This window comes from Trachypithecus francoisi, unplaced genomic scaffold (assembly GCF_009764315.1).
Source record: "Trachypithecus francoisi isolate TF-2019V2 unplaced genomic scaffold, Tfra_2.0 Lachesis_group3, whole genome shotgun sequence".
NCBI lineage: Eukaryota > Metazoa > Chordata > Mammalia > Primates > Cercopithecidae > Trachypithecus > Trachypithecus francoisi.
The window spans coordinates 54,893,353-54,910,575 of NW_022681468.1; the positions used below are offsets into that span (position 1 = coordinate 54,893,353).

Here is a 17,223-nt window from a genome sequence, read left to right on the forward strand (position 1 = left end):
CAACAATTAATAGCCTACCCACCAAAAAAAGTCCAGGACCAGATGGATTCACAGCTGAATTCTACCAGAGGTACAAGGAGGAGCTGGTACCATTCCTTCTGAAACTATTCCAATCAATAGAAAAAGAGGGAATCCTCCCTAACTCATTTTATGAGGCCAACATCATCCTGATACCAAAGCCTGGCAGAGACACAACAAAAAAAAGAGAATTTTAGACCAATATCCCTGATGAACATCGATGCAAAAATCCTCAATAAAATACTGGCAAACGGATTCAGCAGCACATCAAAAAGCTTATCCACCATGATCAAGTGGGCTTCATCCCTGGGATGCAAGGCTGGTTCAACATTCGCAAATCAATAAACATAATCCAGCATATAAACAGAACCAAAGACAAGAACCACATGATTATCTCAATAGATGCAGAAAAGGCTTTTGACAAAATTCAACAGCCCTTCATGCTAAAAACGCTCAATAAATTCGGTATTGATGGAACGTACCTCAAAATAATAAGAGCTATTTATGACAAACCCACAGCCAATATCATACTGAATGGGCAAAAACTGGAAAAATTCCCTTTGAAAACTGGCACAAGACAGGGATGCCCTCTCTCACCACTCCTATTCAACATAGTGTTGGAAGTTCTGGCTAGGGCAATCAGGCAAGAGAAAGAAATCAAGGGTATCCAGTTAGGAAAAGAAGTCAAATTGTCCCTGTTTGCAGATGACATGATTGTATATTTAGAAAACCCCATCGTCTCAGCCCAAAATCTCCTTAAGCTGATAAGCAACTTCAGCAAAGTCTCAGGATACAAAATTAATGTGCAAAAATCACAAGCATTCTTATACACCAGTAACAGACAAGCAGAGAGCCAAATCAGGAATGAACTTCCATTCACAATTGCTTCAAAGAGAATAAAATACCTAGGAATCCAACTTACAAGGGATGTAAAGGACCTCTTCAAGGAGAACTACAAACCACTGCTCAGTGAAATCAAAGAGGACACAAACAAATGGAAGAACATACCATGCTCATGGATAGGAAGAATCAATATCGTGAAAATGGCCATACTGCCCAAGGTTATTTATAGATTCAATGCCATCCCCATCAAGCTACCAATGAGTTTCTTCACAGAATTGGAAAAAACTGCTTTAAAGTTCATATGGAACCAAAAAAGAGCCCGCATTGCCAAGACAATCCTAAGTCAAAAGGACAAAGCTGGAGGCATCACGCTACCTGACTTCAAACTATACTACAAGGCTACAGTAACCAAAACAGCATGGTACTGGTACCAAAACAGAGATATAGACCAATGGAACAGAACAGAGTCCTCAGAAATAATACCACACATCTACAGCCATCTGATCTTTGACAAACCTGAGAGAAACAAGAAATGGGGAAAGGATTCCCTATTCAATAAATGGTGCTGGGAAAATTGGCTAGCCATAAGTAGAAAGCTGAAACTGGATCCTTTCCTTACCCCTTATACGAAGATTAATTCAAGATGGATTAGAGACTTAAATGTTAGACCTAATACCATAAAAACCCTAGAAGAAAATCTAGCTAGTACCATTCAGGACATAGGCATGGGCAAGGACTTCATGTCTAAAACACCAAAGCAACGGCAGCAAGAGCCAAAATTGACAAATGGGATCTAATTAAACTAAAGAGCTTTTGCACAGCAAAAGAAACTACCATCAGAGTGAACAGGCAACCTACAGAATGGGAGAAAATTTTTGCAACCTACTCATCTGACAAAGGGCTAATATCCAGAATCTACAAAGAACTCAAACAAATATACAAGAAAAAAACAAACAACCCCATCAAAAAGTGGGGAAAGGATATGAACAGACATTTCTCAAAAGAAGACATTCATACAGCCAACAGACACATGAAAAAATGCTCATCATCACTGGCCATCAGAGAAATGCAAATCAAAACCACAATGAGATACCATCTCACACCAGTTAGAATGGCAATCATTAAGAAGTCAGGAAACAACAGGTGTTGGAGAGGATGTGGAGAAATAGGAACACTTTTACACTGTTGGTGGGATTGTAAACTAGTTCAACCATTATGGAAAACAGTATGGCAATTCCTCAAGGATCTAGAACTAGATGTACCATATGACCCAGCCATCCCACTACTGGGTATATACCCAAAGGATTATAAATTATTCTACTACAAAGACACATGCACACGTATGTTTATTGCGGCACTATTCACAATAGCAAAGACTTGGAATCAACCCAAATGTCCATCTGTGACAGACTGGATAAGAAAATGTGGCACATATACACCATGGAATACTATGCAGCCATAAAAAAGGATGAGTTTGCGTCCTTTGTAGGGACATGGATGCAGCTGGAAACCATCATTCTTAGCAAACTATCACAAGAAGAGAAAACCAAACACCACATGTTCTCACTCATAGGTGGGAACTGAACAATGAGATCACTTGGACTCGGGAAGGGGAACATCACACACTGGGGCCTATCATGGGGAGGGGGGAGGAGGGAGGGATTGCATTGGGGAGTTATACATGATATAAATGATGAATTGATGGGTGCTGACGAGTTGATGGGTGCAGCACACCAACATGGCATAAGTATACATATGTAACAAACCTGCACGTTATGCACATGTACCCTAGAACTTAAAGTATAATAAAAAAAAAAAAGAAAAGATAAAGAGATGGAAAATATTTTTAAAAAAATAATAAAATAAAAGATTAAATAGCTAAAAAAAAAAAAAAAAGAACTTCCAAATGGAAATGTCTAGTAAGGAGCTAAATATGTCACTGTAGCTTGGAGAGAAAAGTTTGGATTAAAAATACAAGTTTGAGGTTGGGTATGATGGCTAATGCCTGTAATCCCAGCAGTTCAGGAGGGCCCAAGATGGGAGGATCACTTGAGCCAAGGAGTTGGAGACCCACCTGGGCAACACAGTGAGACCCTGTCTCTACAAAAAAATTTTAAAAATTAGCAAGGCTTGGTGGCGGGTACCTGTAGTCCCAACTACCTGGGAGACCAACGTAGGAAGATCACTTTAGTGCAGGAGATTGAGGCTGCAGTGAGCCATGATTGTGCCTCTGCACTCCAGCCTGGGTGACAGAGCAATACCCTGTCTCAAAAAAAAAAGTAAATAAAATAATAAAAATATAAATTTGAGAGTCATTAGATATACATGTAGTTGATGCCTTAAGAGTAAATGTGATCACCCAAGGGAAGCATGTAGAATGAGAAGAGAGCCTAGCACAGAACCTGAGATTGCTCCCAAAATTTAAGGATCAAGTAGGCAAAGAGCAATAGCAAAGGAGATTGATACGGAACATTGAAGGAAGAAAGGAGAGTTTCAATGAGAACATAGAAATTCAGTTAAACTAGTTTTTGGCTTTAGGTGGTTAGTGTTTGATGAGTTTAACAGGGATAATTTTCTAATAGAAGAGGGGGAGCTAGATTGAGTGGTTTGAAAGATATGTATTGCAATTCATTTATGAATTTGAGCTGTGAAGGGAGGGATAGGGTAGAGCGGTAGCTGGAAGAGAATAACCTGGAGAAGGATTTTTTTTTCATGTGTTTTTTTTTTTTTTCATTAAATGGTCATAATACTGTCCAATAGATAGAAGAGTCAAGGGAAGCAAGATGGAAAGGCAGAGTCCATGAGAAGAAAGCAGGGAGACGCAACACTGCTCTTCCATTAGAGAAAGGGATGATTGGTAATGCAGTGTAGCTGGTGATTTCTATTTTCTCTGTGAAGTAAGTGATGAGGTGATCTGTACGGGTGAAGGAAAATGGGCAGGTTTGAAGAATGTGAGGAAGGTACAGAATAGTAATTGAGGGGAATGGAGGGTTAAATGACTAGAGTCGGAGCTCAGATTAGATGAATTTTCAGTGTGTTCTACTGTATAATTTTCCTCCAGCATGATTGATACCCCAGATGTGTAAACGCAAAGGTAACCAGTTGAATTTATCCAGGATTGGCATTTTGCCGTCACAGTCTACTAAAAGACAGTGAGGCAAAGGGAATTTAGGATTTTTGCAAGAAATCACTTGAAATTATGTGCTACCAGACATAGACTGGATAAGGAGAGATGTTGATGGAGAGTGAGAAAGTAATGGATCAATGGACTTGATATTCCATTGGGAACATTGAACAAGTGTAATGGGAGTAAGTGAGAGAGTAAACTCAAAACATTGGAGATTTGTAATATAGAGGAAATTCATGCATCAGAGTTGATGACAGGGTCCAAGATGTGATTTTTAGGAGTTGAGAGTACATTGAAATATATGAGAGTGTCTTTGAAGATGGGGTCAGAAAATAAGTCTGGAACAATGGATCCTTCTGGAGCTTTGAATTTATTTGGTGTGTTGGTGGGTATTGAAGTAAGGGGTGAACACATGAGCCACTTTCAGAGCAATCAGTGAATGAGAGTGAGTCATCAGAAATTTGGTAAACAGGGGTTGAGCTGAAGGCCTAACTTCAAAAGAGCAGGAGATTCTGCACAGTGGGTAGAAGTAGTATGCTTCTCACTTGGCTTACTACAATATTCTTACTCAATCTCCCTGTATCCAATATTTCTCCCCTTCATAGTCTCATACATACTTAATAGATAACTCTTAAAGCTGACACTGGCAATGCCATTTCCTTGCTGTAAAGTCTCCAAAAAAATTCCTTTTGCCAAGAAACTGAGGTGAAGAGCCCCAGACTGACATTCAGAGCCTTTGATGATCAGGCTCACCCTCACGGTCTGTCTTCCCATCTCCATCACCTAATCTTCACTGCAACCAAATAATAACCAACCCCCACTCCCTACAAACACTCCACAATTTCCTGTTACTTCTTACCTCACTTTGTTCATATTCTTTCTGCTGTCTAGAATGCTTTTCCCACATTGCCGCATATTCAGTGCCTACTGGTACTTCAGGGCCCCAGATGAGATTACAGCTTTCATGAAGAACTATACCCCTTCAGGTCAAAGTCATTTCTCCCTCCACTGGGCTTTACGAGTAGTCCGTTTATCCTCTTAATGAAAGGTGCTTGCCATTTTCTTATCTGTGAGTATTTGTGTGTCTTACCTTCCTAGACTGTAAGCTCTTTAAGGACAAGATGTGTGTCTGTCTTTGAATCTCTTCAGTATTTTATACAGTATAAACGTGGAACAAGTGAAAAAACTTCCAAAGTATTTTAGCATTCATTGTATTTGTTTTATGTTTATCCTATAATTTACTAGTAGATATTCATATTTATCAATAAATGATAAGAGAGTTTGACCTTTTAACTTTATCACTGAAATTTGTTAAAGTATATATATTATGCTTATATTCACAGCCCCATGCAATCGTTCGTCATACCATTAGATCTACAAACAGGAATGCCAGAGCTGAACGGACAGCTTCAGAAATAAATTGTATGTGTTTGGTTTACGTTTTCCATTGGTGGTTTTGGAGGGTTGTGCTGGGTGTTCTTGTATGTTTTGTAGAATAATAAAATTTCAGACTAATTAAGACTACATACTTCAACATATCAGAATACTTCTAAAATGGGGGTTGCTTTTCTGGTTTCAATGGAATTCCCTTGGTTTGTAATTTTTGAATAATTTTTATTTTCCAATTATGGACATAATCATGCCCATTGCTGAAAATCTGCAAGAAAAAAATAGAAAATTAACATTGCATACAATCACATCACCCAGAGCCAACCCATAGTTAATATTTTGCCACACTTCTTTCATTTTCCATGTGTATTTTTACATGGATGAATTTATACTATGCATAAAATTTCACTTAATAATATAATTAATTTCCATATATTAGCATAGACTTTATAACCGTTCTGTTTAGCGATTGCATTCTGTTTCATTAATTGATATGTTGTAGTTAGCCAGTTTACTCTCACTGCACATTTGGGTTGGTTTCAGGTTTTAAAAATCCGATTAGCACTAAGATGAATCTTTTCTAAAGGAAATATTTCACAAGAGAGATTGGTTTTTAATTTAATAAATTAACCATTGACAGATGAAAATTTCCTATCAGTATTTGTCACCTTAGCCAAATTAATTTAGAACAACAGATTCGTAAAGAATTTTTAGTTCTTCTCTGGTTTATTGCCTTAAATGAATACTTGTTCTGAGAGATTTAAAGTAGTTTACAATAAAATAAGGTTTATGACTAACAAAATCAATAAAATTCTAAACCATACTAGAGGAAGATAATTCATTAAATATTTGAACTATTTAGAATTATTGGCAGTGTGCATTTTGTTTAAGTCTGAGTTTTCATAAACCCAAACATCTCTAGCTTTCTGGACGCAGCTTTAAAACTCTTAGTCACTGGAGAGCATCCTTCCCTTCTCAGTTGTTTCATAATTAAGCCATAATTAGTGTCTTTGTTAGTGCCTAGGTCGATGATATCTTCTTATGCTGTTCTCTCCTTTTGTAGTCTGAGATGAAGTCTATGGGCCTCAAATATTAAAGAGAAAAGTAGCAAAGTTGATATTCCATTGTAACATATTCTTTATTTTATGTAGTTCTGTAGTATTCCATTAATGTAGTCTATTTTATCTGTCTTTTCTCGTATAGTTTTGGGGTTTTGTGTCATATGTAGAAGGCTTTCTTGATTCCAAAGTTATAAAATAATTTTCCTATTGTTTCTTGTGTTTTTAGTTTCTTTTTTAATATTTAAAAATCTGATACAAATTATTTGGTAGAAGGTATGAGTATGGATTGCAACTTGAGTTTCTTACTAGATGACAACTCAGTTTCATTATTTATTGAAAATGCAGTCTTTCTACTCATGGATTTGACATGCTATCTTTATACTGAATTGCCATACATATTTTAGGGTTGTTTCTGGAAATTCTATTCTGTTGCATAAATGTCTGTTTTTGTACCAGTAGCATACTTTTGATTATTATATCTTGATAATATCTGTTAGAACTAATCCTACTCCTACTCGCTGCCCCTCCCTACCACACACACATGTACCTTGTCGCACTTATTTTTCATTATGACATTTGGCTATTGTGCCTTCCCCACATAAACTTAAACAGCTTATGTGGTTTAAAAAAAAAACAAAAAACTGTTTTTACAGAGATCTTATTACTTTGGAAGAGTTGACATATTTATGATATTCAGTCTTCTTAACCAAAATAGGCTTTTTCAGAGATAAGATCAAGATTTAGTTCTTTTATATTCCATGATATTAGCCCAAAATACTAATATCCTCATAGAGTGAGCTCCATGTGCTTAAAGCACCAGACAGAAAGTGATAGAGTAGAAGGTCACTTTATTAATGACTTGTCTTTAAAACTTCTTTGTATTTATCAGGAGTGTTTTATCACTTTGCTTTTGTTTGTTCAATAGATTTTATGCTATTTCTTTCTTTCTTTTTTTTTTTTTTTTTTTTTTTTTGAGGCGGAGTCTCACTCTGTCCCCCGGACTGGAGTGCAGTGGCCGGATCTCAGCTCACTGCAAGCTCCGCCTCCCGGGTTTACGCCATTCTCCTGCCTCAGCCTCCCGAGTAGCTGGGACTACAGGCGCCCGCCACCTCGCCCGGCTAGTTTTTGTATTTTTAGTAGAGACGGGGTTTCACCGTGTTAGCCAGGATGGTCTCGATCTCCTGACCTCGTGATCCACCCGTCTCGGCCTCCCAAAGTGCTGGGATTACAGGCTTGAGCCACCACGCCCGGCCTATGCTATTTATTTCTACTCTGTTTTTGTTTCAGTGTTTTAAACTGAAGTGGTAACTTACATATAGTAAAATGCTCAAATCTTAAGAATACTCAGGATAAATTTTTAAATATATACACTAATATAGCTACCACCCAGCTAAAAATACGAATGTAGAACATTATCAGACTCTCAGAAGTTTCCCTTATGAGAGCCTTCACAATCAGTATTCTTAAATTCTATACTCGCCTGCCCTCCCTCTCCCCAGGCGAATTACTATTCCGATCTCTGTCACATAAACTGGCTTTTACCTGATCTTGACCTTCAGGTAAATGAAATCATACAAAAAGCACCCTTTTGTTCCTGGCTTCTTTTACTCAACATTATGTCTGTTAGAGTCATTCGTAGAAATAGTTCAGTTTTCACTATACGGTAATATTCCATTGTATGACCATACCATAATTTATCCATTCTTCTGTTAATGAGCATTTGATTTATTTCTGGTTTTGGGCTATTATGACTACTGTAAGCATTCTTACCATGTATTTTTAGTGGACATAAATGATTATTAGGAATCACACCCAATCAGTCTAAGACCACCAGGGACAAACATGTAGTCCAACAAAGTCAGGTTTACTGACTCCTTGCAATGAGAGAGAACGCACACCAGAGGAACCAAACCATTCAAGATTTCATCAAACAAGGGAAAAGAAATACAGGATTTTGGGAAGAGTGGAATTCCGGTGAATTTTAAGTGATGACTTAATGCAAAGTAGGGATGTGTATGAAAGGGTGAATATCGGGTCTCTGCTGTTGAAGTAAACCCAGGAATATGTTTCCTTGGAAACTTTTTGAAGTGTTGTGTTCAAAATGCCTTTATTTGAAGCTCTGCATCTGGATTGGAAATTGAGTCTGTTTCTCTGTGTCAGTGATTTAGTCCAGGCAAGAATAGGATGATTCATTCTTAATGTGATTTCATATAGCAATGTTTCTGGCAGTCAGTGATTTTAGAGAGAGAGATTTCTCAGAAAGCAGAATAACTCAGAGGGGGTCATTGTATGAAACTTTACATGTACAAAATATCCTTGGGAGAAACATTGTTTCTTGTTGACTTTGCATTTGGATTTGTGTCTGTCCTTTCAGCCTCATGAATGGCAAGAAAGATTTCTTACTTTCTCAGTCTGATTCAGGTATGAGTGTATTAGCTAAATTACCTAATTTTTTTTTTTTTCGGTTTGTCATCTGAAGAGTGTATTAGTGGTTGAGCCCAGTTACCTAGGGAACCAACTGATTACAAGGAATTGGCACCAAGGGAAGATAGGAGGTATTCACAAAGAGTATAAGCCTAACAGTTAGTTTAGTTGTATAATTTTAGCTGACTCACGAGTAAATTTCAGCCAGGTGTTAGACTCATACTCCAGACTGACTAAGGCTGCAAAGGGCAATAGGAAGAATAGGGACTCTACAGGTATCTTAATAAAGAAGTAACAAGTATCTGTCAACAGTCCAAAACCTCCAGCTAGCAAAAAGCCGGGGGAAATGTGACTAAGAAAATAAAGTACTGTTGTTGCAGGTTAAAGTAACCAGCGGCTCCAGTTATCTTTCCATGGGTCTTGGGCAGACTTTCCACTTCATGTAGTTATCAGTTTTGGTACGACTGACTTGGGTGGAGGCTCTCTTCTTTTTGTAGTCATCTGCTTCAGAAGGATTCCTTGTCACCTCTTTTTGAGGTGCCCTGCTGGGACAGTCTTCCAGCAATTTAAGATTGGCATATGTCTCTATATTAGAGAGACATGAATACAGGGATCAACACCCTGTTTTACCATTGCATTAGTTATTAACAATACCTGGCAAAATTCTATGTATCGAGTTTAGAGGGCAGTTTTCCAGAAGACAGTCTCTGAATTTTAATGTAAAGGTTGTTTCAGAGGAAATGCTTCCTGGACCTGTTTGAATGGAAAACTGTGTGTACTCTGAGTTCCAGTTAATAACTGGAAACATAATAAACGTGGTAACTTGAGTTAATGGCAGTATTCCCAGATGTATAGGATGCCCAGATTTTTTGGTTCATAGAGTTAATGAGCTCCAAGGGGAACTGCTGTCACTTGACATTCAGGCAAAGGAGAAAAACAACAACAACAAAAAACCCTTTAGGCTAAAGAAGTCTAAAGGTTTCTGAAAGTTTAACCAACTTCAGTTTGAGATTTCTATTTGTCCTATTCATCTTACCTGAAGGCTAAGAGTGATAAAGGCAATAGAGATTTTGAGTAAGATGTACAGATGCGCCCCGATTTACGGTGGGGTTACGTCCTAATAAACCCATTAAAGTTGAAAATATCATAAGGCAAAAAAATCATTTAACACACCTAACCTACCAAACATCGTAACTTAGCCCAGCCAGCTTAAACATGCTCAGAATATTTAATGTTAGGGTAGCTGACTGGGACCTGCGGCTTGCTGTCGCTGTCCAGCATCTCTCAAGAGAGTATCATACCATATATTGCTAGTCTGGGAAAAGATCAAAGTTCAAAGTACAGTTTCTACTGAATGCATATCACTTTTGTACCACCAGAAAGTCAGAAGAATTGTAAGTCAAGCCTTCGTCAGTTAGCAAACATCTATATTGTCTTACAAATCTGTTTAGTAACGGTTCTAGGGAGGTAAGTGTTTCTGTCTCCGGAGAAGTAATCACAGATTTCCCAAGTAGGAAGCACAAACTCAAGACACTTTTTTTTTAACCATTGGTATAGTTGAGGCTTTTTGACAAGCTATATTCATCCTAAAAATAGACATATAACTACCAAATAAAAACCTATATTGACAGAGTAACTATTTTTAGGAAAAAAAAAAAACCTGAACTGTAGCATACCTGTATGTTCTTCTACATGAGTATTTTTTAAAGCTGCCAGTTACAACCCAATTCATGACATCAACTCAGCTTTTAAAAAAAGGTATGAGGTACTGCAGTATGGAACTTTTGTGGGTTTTGGTTTTTTTAAAAGCAATTTGTGATGTGTCTAACTGCATTTTTTTCTTGGTGTTCTGTCTTGGGCTCATTGAGCCTCTTAGATCTGTAGGTTAATATTTTTTATCAAATTTGGAAAATGCTTGGCCACTATTTATTCAAAATTTCTGCCCCAGTCTGTCTTCTCTGCTTCTGGGACTCCAGTTATATATGTAAGAACACTGAATGTTGTCCACAGGTCATGGAGGCTTTGTACTCCCACTCCACGCTTCTCCCTGTATCCACACATACTTTTTTTTTTTTCTTCACTGTACTTTCAGTTTTGTTTTTCTTGCCCTGACTTGAAGCTCATTGATCTTTTTTATAGTATTGAGTCTACTAGTAAGCCCATTCAGTGAATTTTATTTCAGGCAAGCATTTTTTGGATCTAGACTTTCAGTCATATATGTAATATACCTGTATATACACATACATCCATATATATATTTTCTGTTTTTCTACTGAGCTATTCCATCTGCTTACTTACTGTGTTTATCTTTTCTCTTAAATCCTGGAACATATTTATAATCGCTGTTTTGAAATTCTTGTCTGCTGATTTTAACATCTGTGTCACCTCTGGGTCTGTTTTTAGTAATTTGTTTTCAGCTGGTTATGGGTTCCTATTTCCTAGCTTCTTCAGTTGTCTTTTTTATTGTATCTTGGACCATGTAATACAATGTTGAGCATCTGGATTTTATCCTCCTTCTTTAAAGAGTTAATTACCTGGTATGTCTACTTAATCCTTTCAAGGCTTGTGTCAGGTTTTAGTAGAGTATTCAGCAACGTCTTTCCTCTGGTAGAAAGCCAAATTTTTCCTGGTACAGTGGGATCTCCAGAAGCTCACAGCTCTCTGTTAGCCATTTTCTGAGATACCTTGCATACTCTGGCTTTGCTCTTGGTGTTCAGCCAAAGACTTAAGAAAACCTCTTTGCATATTTTTGGAGTTCCTCCTTTATACAGCTTTCTTATTTTTGGGACTGTGCCCTCTACTAAGCAGCGCCAAATTAAAATCCTTGTCCCTTCACCTGTTGAGACTGTTACTTTCTCTTTGGGCTCCATTTTCTTGTGTCCTAGTTTGGAAAGTGCCCCCAGGCAGAAAGTCAGGGTAAATATGGCTCTTACCACCATGTATTTTCCTTCTTTTAAGAATCACAGGGCCGGGCACGGTGGCTCAAGCCTGTAATCCCAGCACTTTGGGAGGCCGAGACGGGCGGATCACGAGGTCAGGAGATCGAGACCATCCTGGCTAACACAGTGAAACCCCGTCTCTACTAAAAAATACAAAAAAACTAGCCGGGCGAGGTGGCGGGCGCCTGTAGTCCCAGCTACTCGGGAGGCTGAGGCAGGAGAATGGCATAAACCCGGGAGGCGGAGCTTGCAGTGAGCTGAGATCCGGCCACTACACTCCAGCGTGGGCAACAGAGCGAGACTCCGTCTCAAAAAAAATAAAAAACCCAAAACTTGGGTGCAGCACACCAACATGGCACAAGTATACATATGTAACAAACCTGCACGTTATGCACATGTACCCTAGAACTTAAAGTATAATTAAAAAAAAAAAAGAATCACAGCGTTATGGTGTCTGTGGTGCATTGCCTTCAAACAGTTGCTTTAGTTTGTACACACACAAACATGCAGACATGTATATGTATTACATGTAGATAGTTGTTTATACAGAAGGGTAAGTCCAATTTCTGTTATTTAAAAATGGCCAGGCGTAGTGGCTCACACCTGTAATCCCAACACCTTGGGAGGTTTAGGCAGGCAGATCACCTGGGGTCAGGAACTCCTGAGGTCAGGAAACCTCATGAGATGGTGAAACCCCATCTCTACTGAAAGTAGAAAAACTAGCCAAGCATGGTGGCACGCACCTATAGTCCCAGCTACTTGGGAGGCTGAGGCAAGAGAATAGCTTGAACTCGGGAGGCGGAGGTTGTAGTGAGCTGAGATTGCACCACTGCACTCCAGCCTGGGCAACAAGAGTGTGAGACTCCATCTTAAAAAAAAAAAAAAAAAAAGTAATATATTATTTTCACATTTATGCCTTTTATAATGCAGCTCCAGACCTGCTTGCCAGTGTTTCTGGTTGTCACAAAAATAAACCTTAGTTCATCCCTGTTTCAAAAGACTAAAGAGGTTCTTTATGAATTATAGTAGTAGTTCTTGAATTCAGATGTTTTTAATTATGTTAAATAAGTCATTAATGACCAAGGACTTTTTATTTTAGATTATTTTTTAAAGTAGATACTATATTTTATGGAATGTCTTCCAAACTTTTATTGAAAAATTTATGACATACTGTTTTTGTTTAAGGTGATGAGTTATGTCAGTACTTTGTATTTGCTTTTTACAAATCTTGTTTTTAGAAATAAGGACAACTGGATCCTATTTGAAAGTGCTTTTTAAAAGTATTTTGTTTGCTAAGATTGTATTTAGGCATTTTGCATCTCTATGATGCAAGTATGAGTGTTTAAAAAAATTTGGAGGGCTTTTAGTCACATTAGATTTTAGAATTTTTAAATTTTAAATACTTTATGAGGAAGTAATAAACCCTCCTTTTCTCTGTTTTAGAATATTTTATACAAAAGAAGTTACTCTTTGAATATTTTGAATAATTCTGAAGTCAGTATGACTAGGTCAAATAAAATACATATTTAGCAAAATATATCAGATTCCTTGTGACATTAATTTAATAGAAGTCATTTGTTCTTTTTAGATAATTTATAGGTAGTTTTTCTTAGTTCATCTCTGTTATGAAGCTGTAGCTTAAACTGTCTCAAAACAGAGTCTACAGTGTAGAGAAAATCTTTCAAGTTTTTACTTAGTCATTTACTTTTGATGAATCTTTGGAAATCTCTTTTATACAAAAAGAACTGTTTGTTTAATTTCCTGATTCCAACCAAGAATTAAGTAGAGATGTTAGGAAGATCCCAGTTTGTTACTTACTTTTGGTAAGCATAACAAAGGGATACTCTTGTAGTCAAGAAACAAGATATTTTTTGTCTTCTCTTCTTTCCCCTCTTCTTTCTCCCTCCCCCACCCCATACACACACTTGCCATTACATTTCTGAGATGAACCCTGAGATGCTGAGTTTGTACATACCTGTTATATATTTTGCAGTTGACAAATTACAATTTGAACCTCCTCTGAGAAAAGAAACAGAAGCACGAGATGAAATGGTAAGAATTAATTTTTAAAGCATTATTTTCACATTAAGATTTGAGAAAACTTTTTTTTGAGTTAGTTGTACTTTGATTAGAAAACAAAGTAATACACTCTTTTAAGCATTAATTTTGATTTTTCCCATATTAAAGTTTTTAAAAGTTTATAGTTGTATTTTTACTAGAGTACAATGTAATACACTCTTTCAGTCATTCATTTTAACCTCGTTAGTCTTTTGAAGGTTTTACATGATGTCATTAAATACACAATTTGATTCTCAGCTTTAAGCTCTCAGGACCTTTTTTTTTAAAAAAGTGATTCTGTTTAGTTTATAGTAAATTCTACATTCTGTATTGCCTTACTGTTTTTTAAATGTATTTTATTTGTTAATATAGTTTCTTTTTTAACCGTTGCTCGTATTTTCAATTTACTGTTTAGTTACCTCTTTCCTTATCTAAAATGAAAAAAGTGGTCGGCCACAGTGGCTAATGCCTGTAATCTCAGCACTATGGGAGGCTGAGGTGGGTGGATCACCTGAGGTCAGCAGTTCCAGACCAGCCTGGCCAACATGGCAAAACCCCATCTCTACTATACATTCAAAAATTAGCTAGACATGGTGGCATGTGCCTGTAATCCCAGCTACTCAGGAGGCTGAGGCAGGGAGAACTGCTTGAACCTAGGAGACGGCGGTTGCAGTGAGCCAAGATCAAGCCACTGCGGTCCAGCCTGGGCAACAGAGCAAGACTCCGTCTCAAAAATAAATAAATAAATACATAAATAAATAAATAAGTAAATAAATAAGGGAAAAAGTAATGAAGCAAGATATTATTAGAGTTAGCCTAACCTAGCCTATTGAGTTCATCCTTAACGTTTGAAAGTAGTGCTCTTCTTACTGTAAATGTTGCTGTATGATAAAACCCCAATTTCCATGATAGTAGGAAAAAGTAGTAGCACCAATAAATTCATGACAGTTTAGTAATATGATATTTAGTTTTCCATGCTAATGGAGTGATGATGTAGATAATTCAGTTGTTTATTGTTTGCTTTGGAATATACTCACATATTGATAGAGAAGGTTTGTCACATTTGAAGCTACATTTAGTATGTTTATGGAATTTCTTAAGTTCAGGTCAACTGATAATGAGTCATTGACCTAAATATGTCAAATAACAAAGCAAATCTAGCTAGAGATTAAAAAATTGATTGAATGCCAAGATGATTAATAATCATGATACTGGAATGTTTTCTTGAATCAAATAAAATGGTTAATACCTGTTACAAAGTCACATTTTAAACTATATTTTTATCTTTACAGGGATTGTCATCAGACCCAAATTTCATGTTACAGTGGAATCCTTTTGTTGATGGTGCAAATACTGGCAAGTAAGTTGTTTTCTAATTTAATAACTATATTTTATTTGATTATATAAGAACAGTATGGGGTGTGTGATTTATTCTAGTAAGTTTTAATTTGCATTCTTGAAAAAGTTATGCCTTTAATGAAGGTAAAGCTTTTGACTTTTACCAAAAAGCATCATATATTGATCATTAAGGTTTTTTATTTGTTTTTGTTTTTAGTCAGAGTATATTATGTAATGATAATATACTGAAAGGTGAGTCACATGATGTCATGGGAAAAAATACTGTAACAGAGTTAAAAAGCCCCAGTTTCATCTCTCCAGTATAGTTACCTCAACAATTAAGTGAGGGGGCTGGCCTTCATGAGTTGTTCCTAACCTGTCTGTGCACTGCAGTTACCTACAGAACTCTTTAGAAATGCAGATTCCTAGGTTCCCACATTAGGCCTATACGTTTGGGGTTAACAAACTATGGTGGCCCACAAACTAAGAATAGTAATTACATTTTTAATGGTTGAAGAGAAATCAAAAGAATAATATTTTATTACACATGGAAATTACATGAAATTCGAACTTCAGTGTCCATAAATAAGTTTGTTAGAATGTAACTATGCTCATTAGTTTATGTATCGTACATGGCTGCTTTCACACTGTAACAGCAGAGTTCCATAGTTACAACCACTGTATGCCTCGCAAAACCTGCAATATTTACTCTCTGGCCCTTCATAGAAAAAGTTTGCCAACCTCTGGTATAGATACAGTCTTTGGAACTGGATCTAAGAATCCTGAAAGCCACATGATTGATTTCAGTGACTGTGGATAACTGTGTGGGACCAGTGGACTAGATAAGTGCTTCTCAAACTTCTTGACCTGGAGAACTTATTAAAAGGAAGATTCTGACTTAGTAGGTCTGGAGGGTGCATTTAGAAAAGTTCCCAGATGATTCCAGTTCTGCTGGTTTGAGGACCTACTTTGAGTAGCAAAAGGTTTGATGGTATACCCACTTGAATCTATGGGTCCCAACTCTAAAATTCTGAATCAATTTTTTAACCAAGAAGTTAATTTAGTTTTTATTACCTATGAAATATAGCAAAGCCTGTAATCACAGCACTTTGGGAGGCCGAGACGGGCAGATCACGAGGTCAGGAGATCGAGACCATCCTGGCTAACACAGTGAAACCCCGTCTCTACTAAAAAATACAAAAAACTAGCCGGGCGTGGTGGCGGGCACCTGTAGTCCCAGCTACTCGGGAGTCTGAGGCAGGAGAATGGCGTAAACCCAGGAGGCGGAGCTTGCAGTGAGCTGAGATCCGGCCACTGCACTCCAGCCTGGGCGACAGAGAGAGACTCCGTCTCAAAAAAAAAGAAAAAAAAAAAAAAAGAAATATAGCAAAGCATAACCATAAAGTAAAATAAGACTTTGTGTTCACTTTTTTACATCTTTATAGACATACTAATACAATTTGACAATATGAGTGAGGTCTTAGGCCTTCCTAAAGATTTTATACTCTGCATTGTGATCTGTCTTTTATATCCTCTATATAGGAACTGATTTTAATACATATTTAACAGTATCTGTGTTTTCGGTTATGGTCATTTATCATCATCTAAATTGCATTTCTTCTTTGTATTAGATCAACCTCAAAACGTGCAGTACCACCTCCCCTACCTCCTAAGGTGAGCTACTTAATGATTTTGAATGCTAAATCCTTATTTAAATAATAAATTTTTAAAATAATTTTGAGTTTTTTCAGAATTTTCTTAAATGTGTTTTAGATGAATACAGTTTTCTTCAAAAGGAGCGTATGATGGTATAAAATATATAGTAAAGAAGATTTCATGAGGAATACAATATTTGTAATAGCTATTTTAAAAAGGCAGTCGGGCATGGTGGCTCACCCATATAATCCTAGCATTTTGGGAGGCTGAGACAAGTGCATCACTTCAGATCAGGAGTTTGAGACCAGCCTGGCCAACATGGTGAAACCCTGTCTCTACTAAAAATACAGAAATTAGCTGGGCATGGTGG

General features: G+C 37.1%; 1 protein-coding gene across 4 annotated transcripts in view; it reads left to right on the forward strand.

Moving 5' to 3' along the window:
- Positions 1–17,223, forward strand: part of MAP4K5 (mitogen-activated protein kinase kinase kinase kinase 5) — a 116,472-nt gene that overhangs the window by 73,325 nt on the left and 25,924 nt on the right. For all 4 annotated transcript variants that reach the window (XM_033188081.1, XM_033188082.1, XM_033188080.1 and 1 more), the window contains exons 14-17: positions 5,332–5,410; positions 13,795–13,853; positions 15,152–15,219; positions 16,829–16,871. In XM_033188081.1, coding sequence (XP_033043972.1) covers positions 5,332–5,410; positions 13,795–13,853; positions 15,152–15,219; positions 16,829–16,871 — 249 coding nt within the window. The remainder of the gene's footprint in view (positions 1–5,331; positions 5,411–13,794; positions 13,854–15,151; positions 15,220–16,828; positions 16,872–17,223) is intronic.